The sequence below is a fragment of the Antedon mediterranea genome, chromosome 7, assembly GCF_964355755.1.
Source record: "Antedon mediterranea chromosome 7, ecAntMedi1.1, whole genome shotgun sequence".
Taxonomy (NCBI): domain Eukaryota; kingdom Metazoa; phylum Echinodermata; class Crinoidea; order Comatulida; family Antedonidae; genus Antedon; species Antedon mediterranea.
This window is the reverse complement of record NC_092676.1, coordinates 6,026,140-6,037,161: the sequence shown is the minus strand read 5'-3', so window position 1 is coordinate 6,037,161 and position 11,022 is coordinate 6,026,140. Positions and strand designations below refer to the sequence as shown.

General features: G+C 32.7%; 1 protein-coding gene across 2 annotated transcripts; it reads right to left on the bottom strand.

Annotated features, from left to right (window-relative positions):
- Positions 1 to 4,397: 4,397 nt before the first annotated feature.
- Positions 4,398 to 10,752, bottom strand: LOC140054774 (U1 small nuclear ribonucleoprotein A-like). 2 transcript variants are annotated; one of them, XM_072099859.1, is made up of 7 exons: positions 10,637 to 10,752; positions 10,010 to 10,078; positions 8,048 to 8,220; positions 7,609 to 7,723; positions 7,240 to 7,377; positions 6,418 to 6,529; positions 4,398 to 6,023 (listed from the first exon to the last, which is right to left on the bottom strand). In XM_072099859.1, exons 2-7 carry the CDS (start codon positions 10,071 to 10,073, stop codon positions 5,864 to 5,866), a joined length of 762 nt encoding a protein of 253 aa, XP_071955960.1. In that variant the 5' UTR covers positions 10,074 to 10,078; positions 10,637 to 10,752; the 3' UTR covers positions 4,398 to 5,863. The 2 variants fall into 2 exon arrangements, with proteins under 2 accessions (XP_071955960.1, XP_071955961.1); XM_072099860.1 differs by having other exon boundaries at positions 10,653 to 10,752.
- Between the last annotated feature and the right edge of the window lie 270 nt (positions 10,753 to 11,022).

Here is an 11,022-nt window from a genome sequence, read left to right as displayed (position 1 = left end):
AATTTTAATTACTACGTTAGATATCCAGCGACGATGAGTACCGTAACTTTGATTATAGTTTTCCTATACATTCAATTTGAGTTTTAAATTAGGCTAAGCAAAGTTCCACGACCACGAGGACAAGCGTACAGGCGAATTAAAACGCGATGATAGAAATATTACATTAGTGAATTAGTTCCAAGAACTCCAATTACTGTACAATTGTCATCGTTCAACCGAAATAGCATTTTACGAAAATGCATTTTTATAGTACAGGCGTCTAAAACCATTCCAACAATCGTGGAAAGAAAAATTAACAGTGTTCTATAGTGCCTCAGGTTTTATGGATTTCAAAAGTTCAACACGCATGGAACAAAATTGAAGTTTTAATTTAAGAGGAGAGGCAGTTGTGATTTCCATGGATTTTTATGTCACTTTATTGTTAAAAGCCAGCGACAGTGTTAGTATAGACGGTGCCGTCTTAATTGAACACTCGGCTTGACAAAGGGCAGGTATTGCGATTGATTTTACATCGAAAATTGTTTCTAACAGGAATTATGATTTCAATAATTGTTAGTTTACTTGCTATTATGACAGTTTGTTGTGAAGCATCAGATAAGAAAGGTAATTTTGTTTATATATTTAATAATAATATTAGCAGTATAAGTTATAACATTATTGGTATTTATAGGCTTCTCATTGTCAACGAAAATCATGTTTGACTTCAAAGGCGTATACAAGTATTACTAATTCGTCGACGAAGGAATAATATTCGAGGCCTACCACCGACGAAATAAATCAATTTAGTTTCATTGAATTTTATAACTAAATTCTTTATAGCAGCTGATAATTTTAAATTAGTCTAAGATTAAGTTTGCTTGTTTACTAATTTTTCGCATCAAATGTTATACTGTTCGTTTTTATTTATTATGTGATTCAACTAAGGGCAATTTATGATGATTTTAATCTAATCAGCCTAATGAAAAATGAACAAAACAAACAAACATTTCCAATTTGTTTATCATATTTTGATTTTAACAACATCTTATTGATATGATGAATTTGATTTAATTTCATATGTAAATACTTCTATCTATTTTTATAATAAACACATTTTTAATCTGGAGCGCTCTTTTGACCAAGGCAATCTAACAACAGAATGCTGAGCTCCGGAGATCAAATGGTTTATCTGCGGCTGCGACACGATCCATGCCTTTTAACAGACATGCGTCATGCCGGGGTATATGTACATATTGCAGTCTAGTACTTTTGGTATGTGTCGCAGCCAGACATAAGATCAAAGGACTAGTACGCGTTCCTATCTTGGCAACAAGGCGAGCTCAGTGTCCTGTTGATGTTAGATTTCCTTGCTTTGACTGAAGCTATTATTTTTGTTTACAGTAGTAAATAGTGAGACCATAAATTGCTATGAATGTAGTTCAGTAGAAGACGAAAACTGTGTAATCGGTTCCAAAACTTTATCACTGGTGAAAACCGTCAACTGTGATGGTGTGTGTTTCGTAAGTTTTTCTATAAAGAGCTGGTTCCCACTAGCACGCAACGCAGTAATGTATTAAGCACATTGCAAGTGACTTGACCAATCAGAAGCGATGGATTATTCAAACTGTATGCGTTACTAGTTAGTGTGAACCAAGCTTAAAATAAAGGTTTCAAATAATTATCAGATTTGGGTGTCATGGAAACATGCTATTTCACAACCGTTTTTGAACACAAAAAAGTTTAAATTATAGGCCTAAGATAACAATAGGATATTACTCGAAAAAGAATATTGAACTTGAGAAATTTTCTGCGGATTGATTTTCATGCATATTCTTTTTCTTTTCCAATAATGAATGAAAGGGAACTAAAATTTGTTCTTTCATCCTTTCTTTATTTTTTAGGTCAATTCAATCATAATTTCTGTATTAATATTTGTTTATCTGATCTAGAATTCAACAGCAACAACTAGCATTATGACGGTTGAAGTTAGGGGATGTAAAACTGATTGTTACGAAGGCTGTATTACTGAAGGTGATGACCTTTTTTGCTTTGGATGCTGCGCTACAAACCTGTGTAATGATGCTGCTTTAGCAACAAAACCAATCGAGACAGGAATACTGATGGGAATTACAGCTCTTTTTTTTATGTTCTAGCAAAGACTTTGTGCTGTATAATAATAGACTATGCTGTCCATGTTGAATTAATTTTTATCGATCGACCTAGTGTAGTGTGCTGCATTTATAATTGAAACACATCACACATCATGAAACCCCAAAATAAAATAAAAATTATATGAGAAAAATTTAGAATATAGAAAATAACTGATATGTTAAATTAAAAAAATCTTGGATCACCTTCCTCTAACTAATTTAATTAGGGTTAGCGCAACAAATAACTAAGCTACTACAATTTACACATTCTTTAAAATAAATAGTTTATCTGTTAGTGTACTACTAATTCTCACATGGGCGGGAGGGAGGCTGACGTAGAGAATTAGAGAAAGGAGACCAAAAAAATGATATTGGCTTAAAGATGTTGTCCCCAAAACATGAAAAATTAAGATTAAAAGATTAATTAAATCAGACTTTTAATATGTTATTTTATAGTTTTAATGAAGTTAATCACTTCTGCAGAAAAAAAAACGAAAAAAATGTTTTCACTTATAAAATGGCAAAAAAATGTGTTAAATTCAACCAAAAACACATTGGCTGGCAAACAATTTGACCATTTTTTGCTATAAAATACAGTTTTTTCATGTAAATACATTTTTTTTCGATCCAATTTTTGGTCAAAGTGGATAAGTATTGGGTTACATTAAAATTGCAAATTCAACAATACTTCGATAGTTATTGAGGTCGACTAAAACCATACTATCACATTGATTTGTTCTTGTTTGGCATTACGTGATATTTTAATAAGCATCATTGAACGTTTCTATTCGTCGTAGCCTACCGTACCCCCTGATATTGTTCACGGTCTTCCCTGGCTCGCACGAATTAATTTAACATATTAACATAGGTCTTGAAAGTATGAGATAATAATTCAAATACAATCTTATTTGTGTATTCTAAAAAATGTAATAATGGTTATTGCACTAATTATGTTTTAAAAATATAACATTATTTTTTAAAATGTAAACGCTGCCTATCGAAGATTTACACCATTTCTTATTGTCATTCGCATACCGTATGTTGCTTAATTTATTTATATCTCCATTGTGATCCAGCCACTGATACCATTGTCACTATGTAAAAGAGTACAGTATTTATTATTATATATATATGTCTATATTAGGTATTAGCGAGAAAAATTGTATAATACAGTAGGCCTATATAGTTCATATACATTGTAAACCTATCTGTAATTCATAGTATTCGTAGTCAACTAATAAGAATTGCAGGCCTAAATATAAATTTGTTTGTAGTACTGTATTACTTGTTTATGTCTTCAGTGCAGTGCAGCGTATTATCCTACGTAGTTTGTGACGTCACTATTTGACCAACAATTTATATTTGCGATTCCTTAGGTTTCGTAAAAATAGCTTTTAGGTACTTGGGTACTAGTATTAATAACTTAAATATAGAAATTGGTTTAAATGAGATTTAAAGCTCAGGTACAGGCATGAATGTTAAATATAATATTTGGTTAAATGTACATAAATCAAATATTTGTAACAGAAATCGAGACGAAAAAACATGAATTTCCCTTAATATGGTATCAAATACCAAATTTGGCAAAATTCTTCCATAAAAACCAGGAAGACTTTTTTTCAGTAGTTAGGTAGTTAACCTAATGTAATAACATTTCTGGTGACTCCCTAGATGGTGAAAAAAGATGGTGGATAATTTTTGCTATAGCATGAAAATAAAAATCTGAAGTTGAATAAAAATATCAGAAATGTAATATTCAAGTTATATTACCTATATTTAGTCATCTGATAACATTTTTTACCACACCGTTTATTTTTCATAGCTTTTTAAAATTCCTCTCTATTTACAAAATGTGTGTACAAAAGAATAGAGAACATAGGGGAAACTATAGATCGATAATTATTGGAATGTATGATCAATAGAAATTTTTTGCCCGCACCTGGCCTTTAAGGGCAGTATATGCTACTGAATAATGATCTTGTGAAAAATAGAACATTTGTACTGCTGTATCATTATATAATTATAACATATTTGATTCTTTTTGGTAGACTCTTTGTAAAGCTCTGTCTACACTATCAAACTTTATAGGACATAATGTGGACATGATGATGTCATATCACTACCATATTTGGCCATATCACTACTATATTTGGGCACATCACACTACTTTTGTTGTCAAACTAGTTTCATAGTGTAGACAGAGCTTGTATTGAACTTATTAGACAGAGCAAATACAGAAGTCAAACAAATACAAGAAACAAGTCTTTCATTTTAAATTAACATTTATTATGGAACATTAAAAAAATCGGTCAAGTGTAGTATCTGATCTTTGTTATCAACTGTGCAATGATAATAGCAAAATACCTGATTACTGATCCTACAATAAAATATTATGTTAAAATGTATTATTTTATTAATCCAACAAATTAATATAAATAACATTTTATCATAAGTCATATTTCTATCATAAAAAAATGAAATGTAAATACAAAGATTTATGGGTTTGTAATTAATCATGTAAAAATAGAATTTTTCCTTTGGAACACACCTATTAAGGGGACACACCTATTAAGGAGACACACCTATTAAGGAGACACACCTATTAAGGAGACACACCTATTAAGGAGACACACCTATTAAGGAGACACACCTATTAAGGAGACACACCTATTAAGGGGACACACCTATAAAGAGGACACACCTATTAAGGAGGCACACCTCTATGAAACAAATGTGGGGAAACATACATGCTTTACAAATACAGCCAACCCCTATGTAGTGGATATCCTTTAATATTTGGTCCTAAAGGTGTCCCCTTAATAGGGGTTTTACTAACTTTTACTAATAACTTACAATTCTATTCCATTTATATCAAAACCAACAAATTGTACCGTTTTTATCAAAGTTCTTAAACACTTTTTGTAAGCCTTTAATTGTATTAAAATTTTACAATTCGTGGAATGTACAGTTAGCACCTGATGAATTGTCCATGTCGTCCAGTTATACTTACTGTACAAATGCAGACAGACAGTAGAAATGATGATGAGTCACCAATCTGAAACAAGATGTGTGTCAACAAAGCTAGAGGTGCAAGGCTATATTGACAACACCAAAATGGATACATCAAGACTAGGCCTAAGAATACTCTCTATTACCAAATCTTTTTAACCCAATTCAGTGTGATAATGATAATAAATTTCACCCCATAATCTGTCCAGCAATACCAAGAAATTGCTGAAGAACCAGTATAGCTACGTTCACACTGAGCCCGGATTCAGTCTTAAGAGAGAAAACTCTGGGCTATGTTACGTTTTTCGATCACACAGGTGCAGTGTGAACAATTCTATTATTTTTCATTTTTGATCTGGCCACTGGAACAGAATCCGGGTTCAATGTGAATTTAGCTATACTGGTTTTTAACCAAATTTCTCAAGTTGAATTTAATCAAAAGTGTAGTATTTGTTCTTTACAGGTTTTACCAATGATGCAAAAATTGGTAATTACAAAATACCCAACTATAAATGTACATACTGTAACACACTCTACACCCACCACTTACGCTGAAAAGAAAGTTCATTTTTCAACTTGTCAAGCTACAAGATATTTACCCTTTTTATACCTTAACTAGACCGTGCCATTAACTTCTTCAAAAACTTTGGGGAAATCTGTAAAAAGTTTAAGCATGCTAAAATTGATAATTTCAAATACTGTCCTTTTTTTTTAGTGTACTTCAATTATTTCTTCGCAAACGAGATCTTCATTGCGTTCGTTGGCGTGATCTTGAAGCCTTGTAATGAACCTTTCGCAAGCGAGGATTGCGAATCCGTCTCAAACTCCACAAAAGCGATATCATGTCTTCCAGGTACCAATCGCACTTCTTTGTAACCGTCAAATCTGCAAGATTTCAAGTATATTGTGATTAAAGAAACAAATATCATGCAAGATGCTTTTTTTTTCACTTAAAGCTGTTTAAAAAAAAAGCAGAGGATTTTTTTTTCTTTTGCAAAAAAAATGGTAGCCTGAAAAAAAAAAGTTCAGTATGCCAAAAATAACCTTAAATGGACACAGACTATTTGATTAAATTGAATGCAGGCAAAAAACCTCTAAATATATTTGATATAAAGTACAAATTACGTCATAGTAGGCCAAAACATCTGAAAAATTAAAATTCTGAGAAGTAGCTTGAAACTCTACCTACAGACAACCCGACAGATGCTACCAAAACTATTACTTTAACCACTAAAGCTGCAAATGGTAAAAATTAAAATATTGTCATCGTGATACTTACTGTGTAAACAGCATAGACAACATCATCTCGTTTGTCTCTTCAGGCAGGTTGGTGAGGAAAAGAATATTGTTTGGTTGTTCTGGCAACGGTTGGGAAGGGGGCGCTACAGCAGCTAATAATACAATCACATATATATTATTAATAACACGAAAATAGGTAGACATACCTATTGACCAGTGGTGAATGATTGGGATATAGGCGTTGTAACCATAAGGCCTAAACAAAAATGTTACCCAAGCTCCACAGACCCAATATATATATATAAGTTTTTGTTTTACTGTAGTTGAAATTGCATACATGAATTTTCTATAGCACCTTCTATTATTTTATTAGAAGAATTGAAGACTTCTTGTTTATTTATTAACACAAGATCAAACGAAACAGATTTTTTTTCAATTTCATACATATCCCCAACAGCAAGTAACTCGCCAACTAATTCACCTGTCCAGCTATGTGAGTTACAAGTGTTTGGCTCAGGTGTATATACCAAACATCATTTTCATTGAATACAGGATGGAAAAACTATTTTTTTTTTTTTTGCAGTACCTTTCGTATGTAATATTTTTATTCCTTTTTAAATAACTTGTTATCGTTTATATATTAAAGAGAATCAGTATTATTGTTTTTACTATTACAATGGGCTGTACCATTTAAAGCTATTCAGTACTGCCTCTTTTCATGTTTAATTTCATACTTTTTATATTTGATTTTCAATTAGAAATTTTACTTTTCTTCTACAATAAAATTTACAAAAACTTGATTGTTTGATCAATATACATTATTAATATCAAATATCATGAAACTATTTATGTAACAACCTACCTATTGGAGGCATACCCGGCATTGGTGGCATACCCGGCATGGGTGGCATTCCTGGCATCGGTGGCATACCCGGCATTGGTGGCATCATCCCAGGCATAATAGGAGGAACACCAGGTGCTCCTGCTTTGTTTTTCTTGCCTAAAAAAAGAAAATTAAACATGATGATGAAAATGATTTTTAAAAAGTGGGTTGGGCCATTCATTTAAGTTTTATACTAGATAAAAATACACAAGTTCCACTAAAAAAATCTATACAACTTTAATGGTTATATATGAAAATGTGTACACCATTGTCAGTTAGACATGACAATTACTACATGTGGTGATGGGTGGCTAAGAGTATAGGGATATAGCCGATCTTATGGCCTACCTTTAGCCTCCTCTGCTGGTGCCTTCCTCTTCTCTGGTACCTTTTTCTCACGTGGTACATACGTTCCTTTCACTTTAGCTATTACATCTGAATCGGTTTTTGAATATTGAATTCTCTACAAATAAAAACAAGAACAAATATACATTTTTTATCCTCTTTTTCAGCTCTGTATACGCTATCAAACTAGTTTGACCAAAAAAGTGTAATAATAGGGTAGTGATATTCCCAAATTATGGTAGTGATGGGCACATCACATTTGTTGTCACATCAAGTTTGATAGTGTAGACAGAGCTTTAGTGTACTAAGACTATAAAGACCTTTAATGGCAATGAGAAGTATTCATTTACCAGAAGCATTTCTGGCATAATATATATTCTGTCTTTACCAGAATATACTGCATGATGGTGAATTATAAAGGATTATACATAAGGAAACTAACCATTGGTTTATCATAGAAAGGGAACCCTTGCATAGAACGTAGAGCGTTAGTAGCACTGGATATCTCTTTGAAGATCACAAACGCCTGCCCTCTCATTTTCAACGTCTTTAGCGCTATTATGTCGAGAATCTGACCAAACTGAGAGAATATGGCATACAAAGACTTCTTTAATTCTGAAAAGAAATTAATTTATAGATTATTAATATTATTGTATAGTTCATAAACAATTCATAAGTTCTGCAATGTCAATAAATGAAAATATATTAAGGAGAAGAAACTCCAGACCATATTTATTAAACCAACCAGGTAGATATCAAATTGCTCTTAACTTCTAGAAGGGATCCATGATAATGACTACCAATTACTGCTTTATCTATGTTCAGTTTAATATCTTTTTTATATATGTTCATTCATTATTATCTGAATAAATGTTATCTGAATCTGTAATGCACTTGTCAATTGCATGACCCACTATACAACCCCCGGATGAGGTGCGTCATTTGTCTGATGTGCGTCAATCATACCATGACCTACCTTTAGGTGTCTATGATGCGCCTATTTTGACGCACTGTGACCATGTTTTTTTATGATATTTTTAGTGGTAAAGTGACGGACATTGACACACCATCGTTCATTGATGTGACATACCTTTTAGGTTTTTTTACGCAACCCTGCGTCAGTAATTATTTGTAAATGACGCACCTCTCCCAGGGGTCGTATAGTGAGTCATACAATTGACAAGTGCATAAAGCAGTTTCAGTTAAACGAACAATATGAACATAATATGTTTAGAGTAACTTATACCCCTTTTACACTATCACTGTAACAGCGGTGTTGTGGTTTTTATTGACTGGTGTAAATGGGAAAATCCAACCACCCCGGTGTGGTCTCCCCGGGGTGAAACGAAGCTGAATGTTTTCCGGTGTACCTTCTCCGTTGCAGTCGAATCTACACTGGAGACACGAAGTGTAAACGGTTTTTGTGGTTCAACACCGAGCTGTTAAAGGTCATTGACGTGAAAAAGTTGTTGTCACAGAAATACAATATATTAATATTATGCAACAAAATAGTTTTTTTGCTTAAAATACACCTTTTTTGCTTAAAATAATAATTGTACGATATATTGTGCTGCTCGTTATTTTATTATATTATTTATTTATATTTAAAGGCAAAAACAAATTTGTGATTTTTCTTTTCTGCTGAAAATATTTAAATTCGTGTTCATTCTACCTTACCAGAAAGCCTAAAATAATGTAATATTTGTACAACTCTACCCTGACCGATTCTATGTAGGCCTAATTATTGAAAAAGGGAAAAATATATATAGTACTGATGTCTCAATGGATGAAAATGATATCTTTTTTAGGAACTGAAAAAGTACCATAATAATTTTCCTTCATTGATACATTGTTATACTAATTAACAAATACATTTTTAATTTTAAATACTACCGTACCTACCCTATTTTTACGCCAACCTAACAATTTAAGGCCTATTTAATGTACGTACAGTCTACAAGGCGGAAATGCAGTCATTTTAAAAAGAAAAATAATTGTTAGGAAGGCCCTAATTTTAAAAATAATAAATGATAATCTTAATAGCCACAAAGAAAATATAACACTGGACTACATTCAAAATTAAATAAATTGTGTGTAAATTTGGATTATTATGTTTTTATATGAGATTTGTCGATACGTTCCAGTGTTTAAACCATAGTCAGTTAAGTTCCACGTATGCGCTTGCAATAGTGATTTGATTGACAGCACCGGGGGTGTAAATGGGGGAAACTCAAGTTCATCTCGCAGTTTTTTTGGCTAGTGTAAATGGAAATTGCCTCCGAGTTCAACTCGTGTTCCTCTCAGTCGATAGTGTAAAAAGGGTATTAGTAATCTGTTGCCGTAGCAAATAAAAAAAACCAGCTCTGCCAGGATCAGGATATACTTTCTTTCAAAATATACTTGCCTTCTTTTTTAACTTTCTCATTTAAGTTGTTGATGTAAATTGTGTTATTTGGTCGGATATCCATTATGTCTGAAATTAAACAAAAGTAAAGTAAGTATAGGCCTAGGCCCTAGCTATAGAATAGTAGTAGGTCTTATTGTAGGCCTAGCCTAGTATAGGTAAATACGTTATTTTTAAATTATTGCCAAATGGGTTGCTATCTAGGCCTAGCTGCTGTCTGTAGTTAAATAGGGCCTACCTAGAATTAATTAGGAGATACGAACGAGTTGTTGTTCGTATTGATAAAAAGAAAACTATAATCTCAGTCAGTAAAATACTGTAAACTGTACTGTGCTATCTATGCCTACCCTAGGTAGGCTAGTAGTAGAAGTAGGCTAGCGATGCATTCGTAGTACTGTATTAAGGCAGTCATAGGCCCCGATCGGCTTAACTAGCTAAGCTAGCCTAGACTAGCAGTAGGCTACCAGTACAGTACGTCGGGCGCTCGTACGTACAGTACGTACTATAGTAGGCCTAGATTGGAAACAAAGTTTAGTTAGGTACCATGGTTGATTTACAATGAAATTATTGTGACTAAACATCGTAATAAAAACAAAATTTTCTCAAGATGATATAGTAGACATTTACCTTGTACTTATTTTACCTTATATAAATATGATGACTTATATCAACAAAATCATTTACAGATTACAAATACAATCTTTATTAAACTTAAAAACGCCGGTAAAACCTACTCTCTAGCGTCGTTTTAAAAACAAAGCATGAATCAAATTAGTAGTGCGCCCTCTATAGTTTTGTCACTACAAAGCAAAGAGATCTTTGCTGCATGCTCTCTGTGCTGCATGCTACCAAAGATCTTTGATGCTACACATTTAACAAGGAAAAAAAAGAGGAGGGGGGGGGGGGGGGAGAGGATGCGCGTGAATTCATGGAGGAGGGAGTAATTTAGTACATTACGTTATTTTGTTTAGTACATTCGTAATTTCTTGTTTTCAATTGATAAATTAAGAAAA